General features: G+C 40.8%; 4 protein-coding genes across 4 annotated transcripts; 2 read left to right on the top strand and 2 right to left on the bottom strand.

Annotated features, from left to right (window-relative positions):
- Window positions 1-697: 697 nt before the first annotated feature.
- Window positions 698-4,117, bottom strand: LOC308313282 (uncharacterized protein). Its single transcript, XM_080760322.1, has 5 exons — window positions 4,011-4,117; window positions 2,753-3,088; window positions 1,629-1,698; window positions 1,194-1,348; window positions 698-1,006 (listed from the first exon to the last, which is right to left on the bottom strand). The coding sequence occupies exons 1-5, from the start codon at window positions 4,064-4,066 to the stop codon at window positions 847-849; spliced, it is 777 nt and encodes a 258-aa protein (XP_080616448.1). The 5' UTR covers window positions 4,067-4,117; the 3' UTR covers window positions 698-846.
- Window positions 4,118-5,837: 1,720 nt separating this feature from the next.
- LOC308312369 (CST complex subunit TEN1-like) lies at window positions 5,838-6,495 on the bottom strand (the record flags this gene model as incomplete). Its single annotated transcript, XM_080758974.1, has 2 exons — window positions 5,838-5,953; window positions 6,291-6,495. The coding sequence occupies 2 exons, from the start codon at window positions 6,493-6,495 to the stop codon at window positions 5,838-5,840; spliced, it is 321 nt and encodes a 106-aa protein (XP_080615100.1).
- A 425-nt stretch (window positions 6,496-6,920) lies between these two features.
- On the top strand, window positions 6,921-13,656 carry LOC308312368 (uncharacterized protein; the record flags this gene model as incomplete). The annotated part of the gene is made up of 13 exons (XM_080758973.1): window positions 6,921-7,083; window positions 7,178-7,204; window positions 7,544-7,667; window positions 8,314-8,489; window positions 8,661-8,844; window positions 9,574-9,680; window positions 9,944-10,216; window positions 10,778-11,083; window positions 11,828-11,929; window positions 12,042-12,069; window positions 12,206-12,254; window positions 13,281-13,340; window positions 13,642-13,656. Exons 1-13 carry the CDS (start codon window positions 7,053-7,055, stop codon window positions 13,654-13,656), a joined length of 1,482 nt encoding a protein of 493 aa, XP_080615099.1. The 5' UTR covers window positions 6,921-7,052.
- Window positions 13,657-15,609: 1,953 nt separating this feature from the next.
- syngr2b (synaptogyrin 2b) lies at window positions 15,610-24,255 on the top strand. The gene is made up of 4 exons (XM_080755821.1): window positions 15,610-15,889; window positions 20,633-20,870; window positions 21,778-21,914; window positions 22,637-24,255. Exons 1-4 carry the CDS (start codon window positions 15,779-15,781, stop codon window positions 22,907-22,909), a joined length of 759 nt encoding a protein of 252 aa, XP_080611947.1. The 5' UTR covers window positions 15,610-15,778; the 3' UTR covers window positions 22,910-24,255.
- The last annotated feature ends 454 nt before the right edge of the window (window positions 24,256-24,709 follow it).

Here is a 24,709-nt window from a genome sequence, read left to right as displayed (position 1 = left end):
CAGGACACTTGGCAGATGTTGTGGTAGTGTGAATGCTAGATTCTGAAACATGTAGTTATTTTTATTTTAAATAACTCATTTTCGTATATTAACATGTAATTAATCATTTTTGTATAATCGATTTTTGTATTTTCATACATGTATTGTATTTCATTGAAGCACATTGCGAGTCCTCACTTGTGTGAAATGTGCTATATGAATAAACTTGACTTGGTTGTGCATTGTGTGGTAACTGCTACTGCTAAGTACAGGAATTTCAATATGTGTGTGTAGCACATCTGTGCAATCATCTGCATGGTTTAGTGGCAGTCTGGAAGACTGTGTGGGTTTGAAGCCAGAGGTCCATTGTCACTTATTGGTAGGGGATATGTAAACATAATCCATGATGCATACGATCAGCAATGTTTATTACCTAGTTAGTACCTACCAACTTTTTGATGTTAATGATTGTTGAAAAGGTGTCATATAATCCCATGATAGGTGGGCCACGAGGTGACATGACAGTAAAATAAAATATTTCTATAAATATATTTCACCAAATACCTCTATGGATAGTGACAATATCGTATTGGTGTTTTATGGAATTAAAACTGGTGTAGATGACAAAACCCAACCAGGAACATGCAGTAATGTGTTACATTGAATTAAATATCTTAAATGAAACATAAAGCAGGTTTTCTGTCGTTATTTATTTGTGTACAATCTGTACATATATAAAACGTATATAAAACAATATAGGATACAACAGCAGTGACAACACAGAACTGTGTGTGGGGGGAATTAGGAATAACTCAATTGGGGAGAAAAGGGGGTAAAAGATAACTGGTTTCTCTCCCCCCAATATAATCATGGCATTTCCAGTGGAGGCAGCCCGTTGCCTGTTTCCGCTAGAGATCGGTAGGCAGCTCTAATTTTGTTGACCGCACAAGATGGGATGACGACATTTCTTTCCGCGTAACCCCAACACCATGTCATGAAGGACCGGTATGCGATTTGCCGGTAACGTCTAAACAGAATCAATGACATTAAAATGAAATACAAAAATGCACATAGTGAATAAAAGCAAATAAGCAATACAAGACAATAATGGAGATCTTGAATTTGGACAGAACATTGCATTTTGATTACGTCATAAAAGTTAAATGGTTTGACTATTAAGAGGAAATTGACAACATAATACTTTTTATACTCACTCCTCGTATGGTAAATTGTAAAAGTGCTCCCCCATGTCGGGCAACTGTGCCAACTGTGCCTGCTGAACCCATGGGCTGAGGCACACTCCACCAAAGCCAGGGTGTAGCGTTATGCACGTAGGCTCTGGCTCTGCCTCTGCACATATTTCCATAACCTGCATAAGAGAGAGAAATAAATAATGTGCAACGATGCTGACTGTTCAGCACATATCCCATTTTACATCGTTCTGGGTTGATTTTAGCTTGGCAATAGTATTATTTCCCATCTTTATCTGTACATTCACGCAAAATGGATGGACTGTATAGGAGGGGACATTATGGTGTAGTTGTGGGTTTGTTAGGGACACAAACCAGTCTAAACAATGAATTGTATCAACAGAATGTATATGTATGCTGTCGACAGACTGACAGTCATCCTGCTGTAATACTACTAACCTTGTCAACGTCCTTACAGCACAGCCTCTGTTTGGGATCATCCATGTCCTGGCAGTGGCCACAGGTACACCTGAATGATAAGCAGATAAGCAGAAGCAATCATTTGTGTGAATGAATACTCCTCTACTCACTGAGCTGTGTAGACGAGTGTTACAGGTGTCAATCCCACTAACGGATCTGTAAGAGCCATTTCTTATATTATTAATTGATGATGACTCACATTGATTGATTGATTGAAATCTTTATTAACAGTTTGCAGAATTACAGTACATTTCAAGCACAAACTCAATACAAAGACTGTTAACTGTGAGTGGACGACCCAATTAAGCCTTACACTTGTTTACAACAGGGTCCACATTGTTCAATTCATCAAAACATTTAGAGACAAACAAATAGACACTTCTATGTAGTTAAAGAACAGAACAGGAATTCATCATATAGGAAGCGAAAAGGGAAAAAATATATATATACAGTGAGGGGAACAGGGGGATAAAAGAAAAGAAAACGAAAGACAGAGTGTAGGGCGCCTGCACACAACACCATGCGTTGATGCCATGTGTGCATATGTGCAGGCACCCAACACCACGTCCATACAAAAACATAGTACAATCCATAGTACAAAGACAGAGTGTAGGGCGCCTGCACACAACACCATGCGTTGATGCCATGTGTGCATATGTGCAGGCACCCAACACCACGTCCATACAAAAACATAGTACAATCCAGATACAAATTCAGCTTTTACAGAGGCCAGTTTCGAATTGCAGCCATCCGTAGGTGCCCTTTGAGAGCAGTTTTGAAGGAGCCAAGGGATTCACATGTCTTAATGACTGTTGGTAGGGCGTTCCACATTTTGGTCGCATAGGAGCGAAAAGAATTTAGTCCCTTGTTTGTGCCGAATCTGGGTTGTACATGGTTTGTTGCACTCCCTCTGGTGTTGTGGGTGTGGACTTCGTTTACATTAAGGAAGTATTTAGACAGGTACATGGGTATCTTGGTGGTGTATCACAGTAGGGCATGGGCGTGGTAATGGTTGCCATGGTTACCCAGGGTATTTATATTCTACTCAATGCAATGCTGATATACTAAATAATACATAATATTATTATGGAATATTACAATACCAGCTAGGCCGTGGTGGGTGAAGTAGCGCCGCTGCTGCTGCAGCTTCATCTCCGCCACCGTCGTTGTCTGCAGGGGGCAGTGCGAGAGGCTCGAACATGTACGGCCTGGCGCCGAGGACGTATTCATGATGCTCTGCTTCTTCTCCGTCCGACTCTGCGTCTTCATACTCCTCCTCGTCAGAGTTCGACTCTGCGCTGGACGCTGTCGATGGTGAAGGCGGTGGCGAGTAGTCCCCCACTGCTGCGCCTGCTGCTGCAGCTTCAGCTTCGCCACCGTCGTTCTGTGCAGCAAGCGCAAGGGGTCGGGGCAGAGCAAGAGGCTCGAACATGTACGGCAGGGATATTCAATTGGCGGCCCGCGGGCCACATGTGGCCCGCGGAGCGCCTCCTTGTGGCCCCTGGAAGAATTTTGAAAAAAAAAAAAAAAAAAAAAAAAAAACTTTTTTCTTTTTTTTTTTTTTGAGAATAATAATAGGGCTAATAAGAGTTACAGGTATGGTGTGTGCGATATTAAATGTGAGATTACCATAATGACAGTAATCATTAAAGGACCACTTTTCAACCTATCTTCATATAATAGGTCCTCACTAATAATCATGATAAAATGACACGTTTTTTTCTACTCTGTCTGTGTCACATAGGAGGGCTGTGGGCAGTTCAGAAACCCACCCAACAGTGACATCAATGGAGAATCCAAGCTAATAGAAACTGCAGGCTTTCTAGTCCTGAAAAGTTGCGAAAATGGAAGCCATCATTCTCACAATAATAAACCCTGTTAGGGTCCATTTGGTTCCATTTGTACACTCTCAGAGTTACAGACCCATAAGGGTCCATTTGATTCCAAACCATTTCCCTGGGGACCCCCTGGAACTGCCTCAAGGACCCTGGGGGACCCCACTTTGGAATCACTGCTCTATGTAATGTTTGTGTGTGTGTGTGTGTGTGTGTGTGTGTGTGTGTGTGTGTGTGTGTGTCCCCGTCCAGCTGATGGTCGTTAATGTCAAAGCAATGCTGTTTATGCACTGTCAAATAGGTCTAGGCCTACATCTATTCTAAGGTGGCATATACCTGTATAGACATATTACCCTGCTCATTACTGTGCGGAAATATACATAAATCTTCGTGTTTGAGCACAAAAAGCATTTTGAGAACCCACAAATTTCCGTGCTTCGCGCGCACACAGTGCGGCCCCCCACACACAATCATTCTACAGTTGTGGCCCCCGGCCTAATCTAATTGAATACCCCTGATGTACGGCCTGGCGCCGAGGACGTATTCATGTTCTCCTTCATGTTCTCCAGGCTCATCTTCCATGTTTGTTTGTTTTGTTTGAAAAGCCCTCTAAGGAAAAGCCTGCCTGACCCGCCTTCTTCTTCTTTTATTTGGGTTTATTGGCGGTTGGAAAACATGTCCATTACCGCCACCTACTGGTTTCTAGTTTAGATTCTAGTTGTCTTCTTTCCCTCCAGCAACAATCCAGTAATTCATGTGCCCTACACGGGCCTACAGTTCACCATAACATACTCGTTTAGTAACTTGTCCACCCAGTGAACCCATCCCTATAGTCACCATGAATTCCTCCCTCAGCAAACTATCCAAATCTTCCCCAGTGACATCCTCAATATTAACAAATATTTTTGCTGCTTCTCTGCTTGATTATCTCTGACTTCCTTTTTATCTCATTGCCATCACTATGAAAGCTAGGAATCTTGTCTTGTCCATAAAGTTTTGCGCACATTCCCCTTTCCTCCAGCTCCCTTCGTTCGGCCCCACTTTCTTTACAGATTCTGCATATGACATTCTCCATTCTGTTCTTATCCTAGGCTGTGTACCTTGGTTTCCTTATTGTCCTGACCTAGGGCACTGGGCTGAGCCTGCATGATGCTCTCCTCAGACTCCTCTACAATGAATACACTTGGCTTGCAGTCTTCATTACTGTTATCTTTCCCACACCTCCCACAAACTTTATTTCAGTCTCTCTCTCTCTCAATAGCACTTAGTATTGTTTTGGGAGACAGCATACAAACAGCTCCCATGTTTCAAATATACCTAGTAATTGTTCTTAGGGCCCATTTCATACACTTGACCCCCGCCCTATCCCGGGGCGGGGGTCAATGGCAATTTATTTTTACACAAAGTAAAATGAAATTGCCATTGACAATGAATGGATGATGTACGATGATAAGAGCGCCCTTCACTTCACACAGGTGTGATTTTTATGATTGTAAAACCTGTAATTCATGATGAGCACAAATTTAGCCTCTCACATCCATGCAGACTCTGCAGAGCCATTGAAAAATATTGGATTTTGTGGTATATTGTAGACTGAAAATGTCATTTTTGAGCAGTGCCTCCACTCCATTACGGAGCTATGTCTGTCCGTATGTCTGTCTCTGTATGTCCGAGCACAGAAAGCTGCAACACCCAAAGTGGCCAGTACAGTACAGCACGGAGTAAAGTGGCACAGAGTACACTACAGTATGAGCCTTGGGCCGTTCCTGGGGCTCTGGATGTTCCAGGGACCCCCACACGGACCCCTTGGGGACCCCTACATGGTAACTGTCATTTCTCAACCATTTCGGACGCGGGCGGCTTGCCGGAACCAGCCCGGCACCCTGGGTGCGTTCCTGGGGGTCTGGATGTTCCGGGGACCACCGCACAGTACACTACATACAATACAGTAGAATAACAGTAACTATAACAATAAATGTATAGTTGCACCGCTCAGTTCACACAGATGTGATACCCATGTACTTTTAGTTGCGGCTCTTGAAAAATGGCTCTCGCTTCTGTTTCCGAAGCTCTGGAAAGAAGTAGCAAGCAAATAAAGAGGATGTCCCTTTGTCATGATTTGAAGAGCAGATGACATCTTCCTGTTCTCAACTTTTATGAGGTGGAATTACAGACTCTGTAGCATTCGAAGATTGTGAAAAAGATTGTCTGGCTTGAGAGACTAACTGTACTTTTGAAATAACATAAAGGGGTTGATATAATTACACACCACTGTGTGTTTTTTAGTGGGTTTAGAACCACTAAAGTCTCGAAAAGCTTTACACATCCTGGTCAAGTAGCGTCATCAGCCGTTTTACTCTCTTTTATCTTTAAAGAAGCGCCTCTGCTCTTCGATGGCCTTTTGTAGAAGGGCTAGGTTCACACCGTCAACGCAGTTCAGCACACGAGCACGGAGCATCACACCACGCCCTGTTGCCAAATGAAGGGAAACAAATTCAGAAGAGGTATTGGGGATGCTAGGTTGTCGCAGCAACATACTGTATGCCAGAGTAAAATCCATATTTCTGTATGTTAGTTGCCCTAAAAATTAATTAAAGTTGAATAGTGCACATCCATCAAAAGGTGCAACCAACAGTGTCATATCTTGCAAAAATTGTTCAGTGTTTAATCTTCGGTTGTCACGGAAATGAAGTAAATAAAGTATTTCAGATTCTGGTAGACATGTGTCCTATTAGTTAACCATGTCATTCTACCTCCATCATTTACAACTTAACATCACAAGTAATGAACTGAACCTGGGCATTACCTTCATGATGTTCAATTTCACCCAACACAATGTACTGGGCACCAATTATGGGGACAAAGGGCTCCACAGATGAGGTTTGGATCAGTACTTGGTGATGTATTGAAGAATGCTGGGCTGACAGCGTAGCTATAGAGTATAGAGGAGCATCGATATCTGACTGAATGACGTCCCCTGCACTTCCATTCCAACTTGAGAACTTTTGCATGTCTTCCTCTCTCTCTGCTCTTTATTTTTCCAGTCTCTCTATTATACTGTGGATATAAAAGGGGGGGGGGAAGCTTACATTTAAAAGTGTTACTCACTTACTTTTGACACCGTCCTTTATTTTAAGATCTTTTAGTTCCTTTTTAATTTTGTAAATTCTGCTTTTGTGTATAAATGTATAAATAAAAATGTCAATCTTAATTTTCTCATTGGTTTTAATTGAATGTGTTCCATATTAGAATATATTAAAAAAACATAAAAACGTTGACTGCAGTCAAATTGACTGCATTAAGCTGAAGAACGTGGGAGGGTCTATGATGGGGTGGTCTAACAGTAGGCCAACACTATCAGTCATTTGCACGTTTTAAAGTGCATGTCTCTGTGCGTCAGCATCAACCGTTTTACCCTCATAGTTTGTCCTACCATTCAAAACTGCCATCCAGTCCAGACTACCATCGTTAATTATCAATTTTTTATGCCAAATGTTTGTGTCTCATTAAGGAAGATTATATTTTTTCAATGCTCTTCTGGGCAGGACTATTTTGATAAGCTTAGAGAATGTCCTTTCGTATAATTTTGGTCATGCTGGGTAAGATATTATCTTTGGAAATAGCTCAAATAAATTACAAGCTAAAAGTTTTATGTTATATTTTAAAACCTTTTACATTTTCCCCTCTTCTTAGGCCTGTGCTGCAGCAACAAGGAGACCAGTAAGTTATTTGTGCACTGCTGTGTGTTTGTGTGTTAATTGTACATACTGTAGCATACATGTGCCGTTGATGTCCTCTGCAGTGTGTGTGTGTGTGTGTGTGTGTGTGTGGGTGTGTGTGTGTGTGTGTGTGTGTGTGTGTGTGTGTGTGTGTGTGTGTGCGTGTGCGTGTGCGTGTGCGTGTGCGTGTGCGTGTGCGTGTGCGTGCGTGTGTGTGTGTGTGTGTGTGTGTGTGTGTGTGTGTGTGTGTGTGAGAGCGAGAGAGAGAGAGAGAGAGAGAAAAAGAGAGAGAGAGAAAGAAAGAGAGAGATTTCCAGTAAGTCTGCATGTTTTTTTCTAGGTGCCTCATCTCTGAGTGTTCCAACTATATTTGGTCCTGATATAGCCATGAGTGGTGATATTGTAGAGTTCCATTGTGAGGTACAGGAGTACGAGGATGAACCCATTCTGCTGCAGCTGTACAAGTAGGTGTATAGTTATTAGTTTCAACTGAAATCTTAGTGGAAAAAGCTAAGCATATCAACATGTGAGCAGCAGTCATGGACAGTCATGCTAGAACAGGGTTTTCAAATATATGATCATATACTACCGGTAATACTGTCAGGGTTGGGATTTGGATTTTCACCCCGAAGTCTTGATTGAGAGTTTTTTGTTTTTGTCGAATTCCTGAGCCAACAATTTGATGACAGGATGACAGTGTGGCAGTAGGAGACTCAATTGAGTCTCCTACTGGAGACTCAGCTGGTCAAATTATTGCCGTAGGAATGCGACATAAACAAAAACATCTCCATGAATTCAAGGCTTCATGTTACCGTGTGTAATTAAGAGAAAATTCATCCTTTTTGGGGTGAACTACTCCTTTAATACTTGCAAATCAAATCAAAATCCATATTCCAATGGTCTGTTTTAGTAGGAGTTTTGTTCCCTCAGCCATCGCGGCATTAAACAAAATGCCCCACTGATTGCATGGTTCTGTATACAGTGGGGACCACATGTCTTTGTATTGTCTTGGTTTTATGTGCTATGTGTTGTTTTTGATGTGGGTGTTTGAACAGACGAATATCATGTGGGACAATAAAGATTATAATTATTAATGTCCATATTCTCCAGGGAGGAAGACCAATCCAAGCCTTTGGGTGAATACACGTCCAATGATGGACAGAATGCAACCTTTCTCCTGATTGTCAATACAGCCCATGACGGGTACATGTTCTGTAGGGCTACTGTCCAAAACGATTCTCTGATTGAGCCTACGTTCAGCAACACACACTACTTTAAGGTTATCGGTAAGTGGCAGCCATGTCGTTTATTATGATTATAGACTTGATTGAAGTCATGGGTTTTCCATAAATGGAATATGAAATTTGAAAACAATGTAGCAAAGTGTTGAAGTAAAGCCAAGCAACCAGACAAAATGGTACCACAAAAAGAATAATACAATACCAAATACTCCACAGAGCCAGTGAAGGTGTATGAGCTTGTGATCCAGTCAGGCTCAGCAGAGTTCTTTGAGGGGAAGACTCTGATTCTGCGCTGCATCACCGCAGGAAACTACATCTCCTACAGCTGGTTGGTCAATGGACAGCCGGTCCCAAAGACTCAACACCACAAACCACACCTGGACTTGCTCTACATATACAGGTCAGTGGATGTTCTGTGGGAGGTACAATCCTTCCACCCGTCCATCTTTTCATTAGTCCATGTGTTTTTTTTGTTATCAAATGTTTTTTATTTAAGACAATAAATCACAATAAGACGTTAACAAACTTAACACCATGAATGAATAAAGAAAACAAAACACATAAAATAAAATAACAGCAAAAGCAAAAGCAAGGAACACAAAAACAAACAATCCCAAATTTGAAGTCGGTGGGGCGAACGGTTCTCGAGTTACATGGATTACAGACGTACAGACGTGAATTCTGTACTGGCCATATATGGAGCGTGTCTTGAGAGTATGGATTATGGAATGTCAGAACAGGTCAGCTCCATATATGGTGATCTAAGTGTAGGTCTTGAGTGTATAGTGTTTGCTGAGGTTTGGCCATAATTTATATGGAATGTCAGAACAGGTCAGCTCCATATCAAAGGGTGGCAGTGGGGGCAGTGTCTTGAGTGTAAAGGGTCTGACTGTCTGATGAGGGCCCAGGAAGGGCAGGGCCTTAATTTTCAGCCAGTTGAGATTGAGAACTCTAGTTTTCGCCGGCTGCCGGGCGCAGCTGTACTAATAACGTTGTGGCGGGCTGTCAGTCCATCACGCCTTGTGATGATGGACTGATTTGCAGGTTTTCATAGTAATCTGCGACCTATGGCCGCATTAAAAATATTTGTTTTATTATGGTAATGTTCCTGTAATGCTGTACATCTCAGGAGCACTCCTAGAGACAGTGGTTCCTATATGTGTATGGCTTCCAATCAGTTCAGTGAGACACAGGACTACAACTCAAACAGCAGTGAAATCATCATCACTATCAAAGGTCAGATCCAAACTTGACTCTTTTTATTACAAAACTGTGACATGAAGTGCATTTGCTTAAAGTGTTCATTATATCATTGTGTCAACAAATTGTAACACGGTTTGTATAATGAACACTTTAAGGTAAATTAATCTGAACTTTTTGTGTGATGTCATTGGTTGAAATATACCCACTTTGGTGATGGGGTTTGAATAAACCAGGCCAAAACTTGAGCCATTTCATCAGCTCACCATTAACTCTATCATCTGCTTGCTTACCTGCAGAGTTAGTATCAGAGCCTGAAATCTCCTTCACTGTGGTCAAACATCAATTACTCAACATCTCAGCCATGGTCACCTGTCAGTCAACCCGAGGGACTCCGCCAATCACCTTTTCGCTCTACAACAGGACGGAACTCATCAGCAGTGACACAGTAACGGATCGAATCACTACATTCCCAGTTCCTGTGATTTTGGACAGGCACATGGGCATTCTGCAATGCCAGGCAAATAATGGCGCAAACCTGACCAGAAGTCAATGGTTAGACCTGGAAGTCGGTACGTAGACTTTTGTTTCTGTATTAATAAAATCTGTTACTGTATCATTATTTTATAGAGGGTATGTGCGTGATATCATACTCTATGTAGGCGTGATGCGGGAATGCAAAGAACTACTTTCTGGCTTTGACAGCCCATACATCCAAATATAAAAGTCCTATCTGATTGCACTAAATGGCGTTAAACTCACTTTGCAACTAGATTTGCAACTCACTTTATGCATTTAAGTTTTTATTGAGGGGAGCTAGCCCCTCCTATGTCTAGCTTTTGGTGTGTGTCCACAAACTTTGTCCTATAAACACAAACATTAAATTCCCATTGAATTTTATTTTATGTCATAGACATAGGGTCTGAGCAAATAGTTTCTATTTTACGTCATGATGACAAATTCCCTAACACAAACATTGATTGGCTGGAATGAAATGATGTATGATAATGTACGATGATACACACGGGTTTGTTTTAAAGTGTATTGTAATTAGGTATAGTCTTATTTATGTTGACATTTGCTCTATTTTCAATTATATTCAATGTAATCAAAATATAATTTCCTCCTAACAGTGTCAGTAAATGGTCCTGTGCTGATACATTATGACTATGATGTTGAAGAAAACGTTATAATAAACGGACTGAGGTTGTACTGCAAGGTAGCCAAGGGAACCCACCTGCAGTACCAGTGGTTCCTCAATGGATCTCTCCTGGAGGGACAAGGAACCTTCTACAGGGTGGACCACCAACCTCCAGAGCGATCCATTCTCTTCCTGGCATTGAGAAAGGGTAGTGCAGGAACGTACCACTGCGAAGTGTCACACAGCTTTGATAATACCACCACAATAAGGAGCGAGAAGCTGTATATTGATAAAGAAGGTAATAATAATAGATTTTATAGTATTGTTGAACCCAGGATGTGAATTGTGGCATTTTATAAAAAGGAATTGTAATTTGTAAAACTACTAAATATAAGTTAAGTCACAATTAATATAGAATTATCCTGAAATCCAGTAAGATTTTCAGAATAGTTATACTGGTGGTATTTTATGTACTACAAATCAACAGTGAAAATTTGCGCCATCAACAGTCATGTGGAATTAAAGGTAAATGCAATTGTATATTACAGAATCTGGAATACAGGTTTGTTACACTGGAATGACTGGATAATATAATAACACTGGATAATATAATATGTTTAAAGATTTAAACTACTGCAGTTAAGATATTGTTACAGCTAAATGTTAAGTTTATCAATGCTTTTCATTGTATTTTCACTGTATTGTATTTTATTATTTGAACTGAAATTGGGCAACAACAGTTTTGCATGGAGTTGTACTCAGCACAATGTTTTGTATGTTATAATTGGTAGGTACTGATGCTAGGTCAAGGTCAAAGATAAGATAAGAAAGAACACATTGCAGAGTGAGAGATGTACCCATGTATCCATGGACAAGTTTGTGCAAAATGTGTTGGAAATTATGACACTTTTATCAAGGTTCATATACCAAGATATAATATTACAATATGTCATTTGTCTTTGGTTTTATCTTCTCTCTCCTCTGCTTTATCGTCTTCCTCCTTCTCTTCTCTGCTCCACTTCTTCTTCCTCCCTCCATATAGTGCTCAACCGTCTACCTGTTTCTGTGGTAGTCGTGGTCTTTAGCTGTTTCATCTTTCTAGTGGCCTTGGTCTCAACATGTTGTTGTGTTAGCGTCGTCTACAGTAAGTTAATTTCTTTATTATGTGTCAAATTATGTATCCATTCACTCTCTTTCTGTTACTGTTGCATGTCTCAAAACCTTTTTACCACTTACAATGCTGTTTTGTCTTTCAGGGCGAAATCTCTCCGGAGAGAAATTGCTGTAAGCTAAATCCCATGGCTACATTTCTGTCGTGTTTCTTGGCCACAACACAGTAAAATCCTTCATGTGTTCATTTATCTATTTGTACACTTTCAGAGTTAAATGAACACTCTATTTTTGTGTTCTTCTCTGTCAGATGGGATGGGGAGATGGAGAACATGTTCTTTTCTGAGGATGAACTAGTGGTGAGTCTGTATTGTCATAACAATATTCCTCTTTTTTTCTGATGCACCTTTTTGTCTGTGGGCAAGTGGATAGGTTTAAATGCTTAAAGATAATTATGGCCCTGAACCTTATGTTACACAAAATGTATCCAAAAGTCAGAGATCTTTTTGTGCACAGCTGCATTCTGGGACGTTACCATTAGCTTTAGAAACGGATAGATTCATTGGTACTCCTGAGGAGGACAGAGTGTGTTTAGTGTGTGATTTGATAGAAATTGAAAATGAAATTAATTATTTGTTTTACTGCCCATTATATGAGGAATTAAGACATGTATCATTTTGTAAAATGACAACCATCTGTGTTAACTTTTTCTGGTTAGAGGACTACGAAAAACTAGAATTTTGCTTTAGGAAAGGTATTTTTGCTTTAGCAGATTTGTTATGCAAAGCTTGGGAAAAAAGGCAGAATGTTTTGTTTGTGTGAAAAGAAAACTGTTTTCATTTTATTGTACACTTATGCAATATTGAAGCAATGATTTGTATGGTGTGTCCTATAAGTCCATGTGGGCTGGGCACCATCTATCTATCTATCTACCTACCTACCTAAAATGTAAACTTGTTAAACATTTTAATAGAAAAAGAGAGACGATCCGGGCACTCAAAGTTAAAAAGAGGAAAGCCTTTATTTAATTAAAAGGCAGCCAACATGTTTTGACCTTAACTGGTCTTCATCATCGCCCTGATGAAGTAAATTAAATAAAGGCTTTCCTCTTTTTAACTTTGAGTGCATGGATCGTCTCTCTTTTTCAATATGCTTTGATCCCATTTGATCCATGTGAGCACCTTTATACCATTATCACTTTTTAATACGCACGCACGCACGCACGCACACGCACACACACACACACACACACACACACACACACACACACACACACACACACACACACACACACACACACACACACACACACACACACACACACTATACTACTACTATTAGGCTACTGTACACATGGTGTATTGAAATGCCAATTTCTTTATTAGGATGTGGATGAGTACAGAGACGATACAGATCTGTTTGAAGCCACAAGAATAGATTATCAGGTAAGATCAATCAATCAATCAATCAAGCTGCCTGTCTGTCTGCCTGCCTGCCTGCCTGCCTGTCTGTCTGTCTGTCTGTCTGTCTGTCTGTCTGTCTGTCTGTCTGTCTGTCTGTCTGTCTGTCTGTCTGTCTGTCCATCCATCCAACTACTCAAAGTAGCAGTCGAACTCAATTCGTTTCACTATCTAGTATCTAGTAATTTGACCCAGGGAAGAATAGTCTCTGCTGAGGCAGTAGCCTCGGAAACCCAGACGTGTTGCGCAGCTGCGTCTAGATTCTCCTGGTGGATCCTGCCGGGAGCTGCCTATGCCATAGAATACATAGGTGGACCCCCCCAGGCTACTGAGGCAGTGACTAATGGGGATCTAAAATAAACAACTAAACAAATACCAGTAAACTATCTTTCTTGTGTTGTTTTCTCTGTAGGGATCTATATCATCTATAGATACCATGCAACCATTTCAGAGCTTCAGTAAGCATTGACTAAAGGATCTTCAAACCAGATGAATAGTTTCTAAGGAACTGTTGCCCCTGCGACCCGATTCCGGATAAGCGGTTGAAGATGGACAAGAGTTTTTGACAATCTTGCAACAATCTACAGTCACTAGTCATACTTTGTCCTCCCCAGTGGTGTGATATCAGGATGACACTATAGTCAGGGGATATTCAAAAAATTACACTTGTGTGAAGTGAGGGGCGCTTTGTGTTGCCACAAATGTACATCATATTTGCCGGACATTTGACCTAATTTCTTCTTTCATTGTCAATGGCAAATATGAGACGTGTGGGGACAAGATTTACATCATATTTGGCGGACATTTTACCTAATTTCTCCTTTCATTGTCAATGGCAAATATAGAGACGTGTGGGGACAAAAGCTGTATATAGGAGGGGCTAGTGGCCCTCAAAAAAACACTTTTTTCCTTTGTTTGCTTTTGTAAAAAGTCCATAGACTTGGTTGCCACATGACATCAAGGGAGGCATGTCGATTTTTGGGGACATTTCTTCACAAATGTGTTTCTAAATATTCGTCATTCCCTCCTTTTATAAGGCACCTTGCCAGCACCAATCTCTGTCCGATTATTAATTGTCAACCTAGTCTGTATGAGATCCTAAATCTAAACCTTGCAACTTAAGCATTCTTAATTTGCTCCCAAAACTGAAGAACATCGCCAAGACCATGCTCCTTGATAATACTAGCTGGTCAGCACTTTCTGCTCTTGTGACCAAGAACCTCCTCCATCCTTACATCTAGTAACACATCTCACAAAGATTGAAATTAAATTTCCCTAGGCCTATAGGGGAATCTGTGACAGCTTCTGAAAGTTGGGGTAGGCCTACCATTAATAACCTATAGGCCTATGCAGGAAACCATTTCAAAATGCCTTTGGATAGTGTTCGCAAACAGGCGATGGTCGAAAAGTGGGCGGAGGAATGTCGGCCCCAAATAATTCATCTTTTCGGGCGATAACGGGTGATTGGGCGATGTGTCAGCCGATGCTCGCCCGCTGTTAAAACGCATTGTGAGTGTCTGTGACTGTGACCAGCTGATGGTCGTTGACACTATTGATGCATCAAGGTCAAGGAATGCAATTATGTTTCTGCACTGTCAAATAGGTCTACATCTATTCTAAGATAGCATCTTAAATAAATGTTGTGAAAATGTGTTTGAAAACTTATGTTGTTCCGCCCTGTGCTTCCACCTGGTGGTCCCTCGCATTAGTACCGGTATTATTTCCGTTTCTATTTAAAATAAATATTAATCGTGCACGCTCACGCATCGCTTAATACGAACAACGAACGAATAGCACAGTAGCAAGAAAGAACACAACACAGCTCTGCAAGATGTATACGTACGACGTACCGTATTCGTAAACTTTCAAATGGCAACTTTGTCATAGGCCTACGCCTACCCCTGGGTGAACCCAGAGCCTCGAACCGTGAACCCAGAGGGTGAACCGTGACTGTCAGAACGAGACCGAAAAGGTCTGCAAAATAAAAGTTGATTAATCGGCCAATTTGGCCTACTATTCCAAAGTCAATGGTAGAGATGAACTGTTAAATGTATTTGTTTAATAATTCGTGTAATAAAAACATCTGTGTATACATTTTACTGTCTTAAGTTGCGAGTGGGTGAGTGATAGAAGTGATATGAAACACTTTTGACAAAGTTTTACTTTGACATCCATTGCCGGAAGCTTTCTTTTTTTGTATCGTGGTTGTTTTCACGACTCGAGTAGGCTGTTTTACAGAGGCGTTTTCATTCACGGTGCACCAGCAGCACCTCGCCTCGCCTTCGCAGTCGCGGAGGCTCGCTGGGGAAAGCAAGTCATTATTAAAAGTAAAACCGGCGGCTGCGTGGCTGCCAGTGTATATCACGGTGTTGTACATAGGAGTGGACGGGTGTATTGTGAATAAATAAACTTCTCGGAGAGACATGGAGGAGACGGGCGGTGCGAGTGCTTACGGTGCGTCGCTCGCAGGAGGAGGCTTTGACCTGCATAAGTTTATCCGACAACCGCAAACCATCGTTCGGCTGCTGAGCTGGGTGAGTTGACATGATTCTGAAGGAGCGTCAATTACACAATATTATACTGGTCAAAGTTTGAAGGGACCACCACGCACTGATCCGTATTTGTTTTAACAAACGTCGACATGAAAGATAAAGTCACAACATAGCTGGATAGGCTGTACTTTTTAGAAACATGTTTGGGAACAGACGCGCTGCACGGAGTGCACGCGAGTTGGTCTTAAATCAACAGGTGGTGGCACCACCGTGGTGCGCGCACAGGCACAGACTTGTTGAAAGTGAAACGCAGACTCCGGAATCTCGTGTTTTTATTGAGTTTATCGGCTGTTATTTTACCAACAATTCCTGTTCGGTCATGTTTTTATTGAGTTAGCAGGCCAGGGTCTTATTAACCATCATGTTTTTATTCATTAAGAGGCTGCTAACCAATTCGTCATATTCTGTAGTATTTTATTCAGTACACAAACAACTAGTCCTGTTCCGCAATGTTTTTATATTGAGTAACGGGCTGCTAATATTTCACCCCCCCGCGGTGTCGTGTTGCGTGCAGCTGGCGTGTCACCATGCAGTGACAGCACAGCACGGCACAACACACTACACACACCGCCACACAACCAGAGAATGAGTAGTCTTACTAGCCTTCTTAGCCAATACTGCATTAGCCATGATTCATGACTATCATCATGGCAGTCATGTATCAGGGCTACTGCTGCATTATCTCTGAAACTGGAAATAAATGACTTACTTATCTGACTCGTAAGATTTAATAATAATTGGCTCGATTACAGTCTGATTACAGTAACTAGGCTCGATACAAAGGCTTTTATTTTCGTTCGCTACGTAGTACGGCTCAAAAAACAGTGACAAACGTTTTTTACATGGTATGTGATGATATGAATATGACCTTTAAAACTTTGTAGGCTAGGCTACTGTCGTTTGTCTACTAGAACGACTCGGGGAGCCGCAGACACAGTGTCCATTAACAATTTGAACAAATAGTAGAGTTGAGGCAAGAATTACAACCTGCACCCACCATCCGTGACCCACCCACGTATAGTGTGTGTGTGTGTGTGTGTGTGTGTGTGTGTGTGTGTGTGTCGCCTACAGCACGTTTTTTAGTTAGCATATTCTTATCTAGATTGAAAAGGTACTGCATGTTGCAGTGAAAGTCTTGGGTGTTGTCAGTTGTTGCTAGGCAGGTCAAATTGATTATAGGACAGATTTGTATCTGGGAAGTATTTAACTCTGAAAGTACATGTGAATTTTTACACTTTCGCAGATCAATTAACACAAATTATGTTTCTGTGTAGATTAGAATCATAGAATGTGAATAATGACAATTACAATAGAGGTAACAATAGAGGAGATGAATGTGACATCATCATCACACCCAGAAGTTATGCAGGAAAGCCTACTGAGTGTCAAAAAACTATTTTCTGGCCTTGACAGCCCATACATCCACACAGAAAAGTCATACTCATACAGTATCTGATTGCATTAAACAACATTAAACTCACTTTGACACTCACTTTATGCATGTGCATACCCTCTATGCATATACATCTTTATATTATAACAGTTAAAAGCAGCGTTTCCAAAGTGCTTTACATCAGAAGACCATATCAGAATACACTATTGGCAAGTATAAAATACATGCAGGGGAAGGTTTTCTAAGACCTGTGATGCAGGGATTGCCCAACCTTAAAGGATCAACATGTACTTAGGACTACTGACAAAGTGCATGATAGACATTTCAGAGCATGTCTTCATACAGAGTAGACTATACTGCATGTTTACAGAGCATCAGAGTGGCCATTGAGAGATAAATAAATTGTTAACTTGGGCGCTCAAGTTAGTATCTTGAGCGCTCAAGTTAGAATAATGAGTGATAGTTAGTAAGTTACTAACTTGAGCACTCCAGATACTAACATGAGCGCTCAAGTTAATAATAAAAAACAAAATCTCTCTCAATGGCCACTCCGGGGCTCCGTACATGTTTGATAAAATGTGGTAGACAAAACAAAACAAATGTGATTAGAGTCTGGATCACACTTGGCACAGATCACACTTAACACATTGAACGAGTTGATTTCTGCATTAGTTTTGTATCAATATGTTTGGCTTATTCTTACTGCTCTGACAATATTCCATGAACTATTCATTCATCAACACATTTGTAAACAAAAAACATTTCAGTACATTAATGTAGAATTTAACATTTATGCAGTATTTTAAACAATTAATATACACCATCTGTTTCATAAGAAATAATATGTCCAGGATCTCTATATAGAACTCTGGCCTTATAGTTTGTAAATACAGAATTACATTATGCCAGGATAACTCGGTAGATCTGCTATTTTTCAATAGCTAAAGTATAACATGATACTTAAAACACCAAAAGGGGTTCCTGGCCAAAATGGGTTAACATGTAAATACTAGAGAGAGAGGAGAGCACCCTGGACATAATCTGACCTTGGTTGCCATAGTGCATGTGTGTGCGCGAGCACATACAAGAATGAGTGTCAGTAGTAAATGGGGCAGGGGATGATGGGAAAGTAAAATGATACCTGTTGTCCCACTGCTTTGCTGGTGAATGTGTGACACATAGTACTATATATGCCCACCATGTGGGGCAGTTTACCTCAACTGGTGGCAAACGAGAAGGATTTGTTCATAACTTTGAATGGGAGGCACAGTGAAGCTTGAATAATATCAAAGTATCAATATTGTTGATACTTCAGTCTTTCGTGTGGTGGTGTTATTCCATATGAAATGTTTTATTTTGACTCGTACACAAATTAAATGTGTGTAAAAGTCTTTTTGATTTGAAATTGGAACCCCAGCACAATAGCAGAAGGCATTTGTTCGGATATATATTTTTGTTTCTGGAAATTAATCAAATGGCTATTCAAATATACAGTAGCCTAACTAATTTGTGTTTAAATGAAAACTTTGCAGATTGTTGTAGTATACAACATGCTGTGTACTTGTACAATGTAGTTGTACGTGAATATACACTGTACTTACTACTTATGTATTGTGCACTGCCTGTTGTATACTACAACAATCTGCAAAGTTTTCATTTAAATGCATTACGTATGCTGGTTAATGTGAAACTACATGTTTTGGATGACCTAGTTTTGTGATATTAATAACATTTTGAGGAGAAATACACAGATGACATGTGGTATTTTTGCCACACTTTTCCGTTTCATCCATGGAACGGTTTACCACACAGTGTCAACCACTTTGCACAATAACAGTATACTGACTAGTGACTACTATAAACCTTACGCAGAAAAATAAAAAATGACCAAAACAAACGGCTGTCAATGCTTTGGAAAGCGGAATTTGGTAATTGGTTGTTGGAGTAACTATCCCATAATGAAAATCCCTACCTGCTGACTCATTGCAAGTGGCTCCTGATAGAGCAGCAGCAAAATAACTGAAGCGTAACAATAAATGGGCCATGATCCCTCGTGCATCTATTTATCTAGAGCCATTAGTGTGGCAACAGCAGTCAAATCCACACGACTTGCATAGGACAATCATTGTTCCTGGCAGAAGAATTTCACTTATCGTTTTGCAGTTTTCCACACTCAATCTCTGTATTTCCATGAATTGTTTTTTCCCCCCTACCCCCTCTCTACTTTCCATCTGTCAACAGAAAATCTAGAAATCCCCCCCCCCCCATTCGAACCCCACAATGGTCTCTCTCTCTCTCTCTCTCTCTCTCTCTCCCCCCCCCCTCTCTATCTATCAAGGAGAGATTCATGATTGTCAATGACATGGTTTTTCTCCATTTCTCAGCTCTCAGACAATTCTCCCTCGCCTCTGTCTTCATATAGGTGGAATTAAAAGGCCTATCTGTTCCTCTGTCCTCTCTCGCCCCACATCCCTCCTCTCCCTGGCAATTCCACTCTTTCTACTGCTTTCTTTCTCTCCTGCCGCTAATCCCTCTCCTTTCCCCTCCACTCCCTGCATACCCTCCCTCTTTTTCTCCTCTCTCACTAACCAGTAATGTCATAATGATTGTAGTTTGGAGAGCTAGTGGCGTCTTTCTCTTGTCACATGGCAGGCAGCTGCACTGAGAACTAGGTCACATGGTTTAGTAGGGAAGCAGTGCAGACAGACACACCACAGGCAGGCCAACAGTAGCTCTTCACACCTCAATATTAGACTGAGAAAAAAAGTATTACCCAATACCCAGCTCATCATGTATTTCAAATGACAACATACCCTTTAAATTAGGGCTGGGAAATATATTGATATCACATCAACATAAACATCGTGATACGAGACAAGTTATTGCTGGAATTGTGGATAACGTAAAATTAGTATTTAATTAACAATAATGTTTTGGAAATTATAATAAAATCCCCACAATACAATACTCATACAATATGATCATTACAATATCGATATCAAGGAATTTGGTCCAAAATAGGGTGATATTTATTTTTGTCCATAATTGCCCAACCGTATTTTAAAGACTGTATCTAGCAGACTATCTAATAAGAATAAAAACATACACTAGTCGTTTGTTTATGTGCTAAAAGTGTACATTTGAGATGTATTTTGCCATGCAGTGAGTGGATGGAATCACTACTTCTGGTTTCCTACTCGCAGAAGCAACCTATAAAGATGATTAACATTTAACAATGACATCCCAGGGTTCTACCAAAGCTCAACATTTCTTTAATAAAGTTTGTTTCTTGTCAATTTGTCTTACATCTTGCCCTCTTCTTTCTCCTTTAGATCTTTTCCATTGTAGTGTTTGCCTCCATAACCACAGAGGGCTATGTGAACCCAATTACCAGTGCCCAGGCCAAGTGTATCTTTAACCAGAATGACTCTGCGTGCCACTATGCAGTGGGCATTGGAGTCATTGCCTTTCTGGCCTGTGTGGGGTTCCTGCTGCTGGATGCTTACCTCCCACTGATGAGCAATGCACAAGAGAGGAAGTATGCAGTCATGGCTGACTTGGGCTTCTCAGGTGAGCTCAAACGGGTATTTCAACCAACAAAATGACAGTGATAGGTCTTTTACTTATGTCTGCTGTAGAATAGTGAATTGAAACTGTCCGTGTTAATCCAAGTGGCAAAACATAAATGGGGTCTCTCTTGTATTTATAGAAGCGTCTAACCGTCAGAGTGAAATGAGCTCAGTCAGTTCACTGTATAGAGCGTCGCAGTCCCGCCCCCTACCATGGCCCAGGAAATGATTCTCCGTTCATTTTCCTCATAGACATTTCAGAAAGTATTTATTTAAAGACGTTTACGCTGCGGACAAAGCCAACTCTTGTCGTGACAAATCATGACAACAAACATAATTTTTCGGGCCAAACAAATAATTAGAAAGTAGAAAAAAACGGCAGGCATTTGTTTTGTCCAAAATATTGTGTGTGTTGTCATGATTTGTCACGACTCGAGTTGGCTTCGTACGACGCTTAAAAGGTTTTTAAATAAATACTTTTTTACGCTCTATAGTCAGTCCAGTCTTTACAAAGGAACTCCAGCAGTAAGAGGCAGAGGGTGTCTGATAAAAACACAAACAATATATTATAATTATCATCATAGTTGTGTTGAATTTTAGCATTCATTGAGTGTCAGTGAGCCAGCTGACAGTCAGTCATTCTTCAGTGGAACAGAGCAGCATTTTAACTGCTTTGCACTTGTATGTGACTACTATTCAACAGATGTCTATGTTAGCACTATCACTTCAAGTGTTGGCCAGGGTATCGTAGGGAAGGGAGGGACAAACAGATGTCATCCTGTATTATGTCCGTTGATACTGCGTGCATGTGTCTGTACGTGCCATTATTGTGGCAGTATGGCTTTTAACCTGTTTTTCTAGCAGTTGGCTGTAATTTGATCTATGAATGAAACCTGTGTGTGTTCTAGGGGTGTGGACCTTCCTATGGTTTGTCTGTTTCTGTCTGTTGGCCACCATGTGGGGGCGAACTCATGACGTCAGAGGAATCCCAGAGGATGCTGCACGGGCCACCGTGGCATTCTCATTTTTCTCTATCGCCACCTGGGTGAGGAGGACAGCTACTACACCCTACACTGACCCATTCAACAGCTCCTTTTAGAGGGGTTCTAGACCCTCCTACATACAGCTTTTGTCCTCACACCTCTCAATATTTGCCATTGACAATGAAAGGAGAAATTTGGTCAAAATTCCACCAAATATGACATAAATTAAACATCAAAACTTTAAACGCCATTGAAGGGAAAATTTACGTCATATCTCATATGTAGACGAGCAAATCGGCTAACCAATCACATGTCGGTGGGAGCGCTTGGCCAATAAGGGTGCTTAAGCGCTTGGCCAGAAGATATCAAAGCTCTACTGATTGGCCAGTATGAGATGATGCATGATGATGTACGATGACAAGAGCGCCCCTCACTTCACGGGGGTGTGATTGGTTTTATTTTTTATCATTTAAACTTTTTTACTAGAAGTTACTGTGAGCACAGTTGGCAAGTCATGAACTGGTTTTGACCTTGTAAGTAGGTCTTGTGCTACTACGTTTAATGCCATTTCGACCATTAACTGTAATGAATGGGATGTTTTCTGTGCAACAAGACATACAGCAGCCAGTTAGTGTACTTCCTCGATAAACGGATAAATAGATACAGATGTACCTGTTTCGTTTCACCACTGAATTGTTCAGTAAATCAAAATTCAAAAAGCAGAAAACCCATCATCTTTGCGTTTTTTCTGATTTGCCTCTTCTTACTCTCTCTCTGTATCCAGGGAATCCTGACCTACTTCGCTTTGGGACGGTATCGTCGAGGTATGGATGAGGTTGCTGTGCCAACCTTCGTCGAGCCCCCACAACCAGATCACCTCCATACCCCGTACCCCGCAACCTATGCCCCCACCTCCTATACCCCCCCAACCCCCTACACTCCCACCACTTACTCAGCCTACCCGTCCAGTGGTGGGCCAGATGTCTACCAACAACCTCCCTTCACCTCAAACCCTCAACCCCTGGGAGATGGAGGCTACCAGCCCCCCAGCTATTGAGTCCGTGGGACTGGGTGGAGGGGTCACTGATTAGGTGTTCCAAGTCACCTGTTGATAGTCACTGCAACTGCTTGGCACACAATGACAGAGTGGATGTGTATGCTCATCCAGGTCAGGACCACACAATTTGTGGAGTTTAGTTGAATATCATATCAAGTTTCGACAAAAGATTCATAACATTGGGCATATTTGCAATATATTTATTTAATTTAGAATGGCCACTGAGGATGACAATTGCATGTTTAGATAAAATACAAAAATGCCCTACAAAATAATTTCCCTCACTAGTCTTAAAGACTAATCATCAAAAGTCTAATCATGATAAATCATGACTATTTGACTAAATTAATCCAGTTTATTCATTTCGCAATAATGGTGAAAATGTTCATTAGTTACTGCAATTATTTATTATATTATTATTTATCACTATTATTGTAATATACAGTATAGATAACTCATAATCAAGTGATTATCAATGATAATCAGTAGCCAAAGTGGTGCAGCCTTGATTCAGTTGTGAGATCTGAGTGTGATCAGTGAGACTTGGAAAACCGGTACATTAAATTGTTAAACAGTTAAGGTTTAACAGTTTAACACAGTGTTGTCAAGGGGGTCACGTATATCATTTCTGGTCTTGAACACATCAGCCTGATGGTTGAGATCAGTGTTGGAAGATTTGTAAATCTGAAATTGGTGTGTGTCAAATTAAAAGAAATACCTCAAACATACTAATTGGGAATTGGAAGACATAAACAGAATGTCGACGGTCAAAGGTCCCGCAATGTGAGATCACTGAACGTATCAGTCAATAAGTGCTCTTGTGTAAGTGGCCAGCACTTAATTTGTGTTCCTTTATTCTCCGTTCTGGACATTGAACTCTGGTGCCTTTGTTGCAGAAGAAGAATGTGTATCTGTACATAGATGTTCACTATGCAAAGCTACCATTTTTAATGGTTCCATGTGCCTGTTTTTTTTTTTTTAGTTTGTGTTCTTTGTTTTATGTTGATCTTTGTGTTTAAGAGAACTCATGAGCACAATGAGAATGAGCTTATTAGAGTGAATATGACTTTTATTTAATGCAGCAATACCTTGAGACACTTGACTGTGAGACTACCAGCCTAATGCCCTCCTACACATAGACACTCAGTTTGAGGAAGTGTTTGTGGCCTTATCTGTTATCTGTAGAAATGAAAAATGCTGTTTTCATTTCCTTCCTTAGCTCAATTTCTCAGATTACCTGATACCTAAGAAGAAAGATAATACACAGAAAGTATGTTGTTCACCCACATAGCAGATTTTTATTATTGGGTATGTTTTTCTCAATAAAATAAAAACACAGCAAAGTCCACCTACTCTCCTTTTGATAAAGCTTTTTGCCCAGATATTGCAATATCCAGTACAGACGATAAGTAATGGCATGTTTGAACCTACAAAGTCCTGACAATACTGGAGGTAGAGGTATTTAGTGCTATTTAGATAAATTTAGTTAGTAATTGATTGACTTCATGCTGTGGCCCACCAGGCACCAGGTTTGCCTCTCATACTAAACAGTAACTTCATGGGTAACGGATAGATTGTCCTGTATATGAAAGGCCACAAATTCAGTCCCCTGCGATTGAGGGTCTGAGCAAGACCAAGGCTAGTGCATGGTCAGTACCAGACCACGATGTCTGCTCACTCGTGAGAAACTCTGAAAGAGAATGTCAGATAAATGAAGGGCTGACGTAAAGCCGATGCCCTCAGTCCCAGGGCCACACAATTTCTGCTGACTGTTCATCTTGTTAATTGGTCCAGATATAT

The sequence above is a fragment of the Protomyctophum bolini genome (assembly GCF_963924005.1).
Source record: "Protomyctophum bolini genome assembly, chromosome: 3".
Lineage (NCBI taxonomy): Eukaryota > Metazoa > Chordata > Actinopteri > Myctophiformes > Myctophidae > Protomyctophum > Protomyctophum bolini.
The sequence above is the reverse complement of the archived record's forward strand: the minus strand, read 5'-3'. Positions and strand labels throughout refer to the sequence as shown.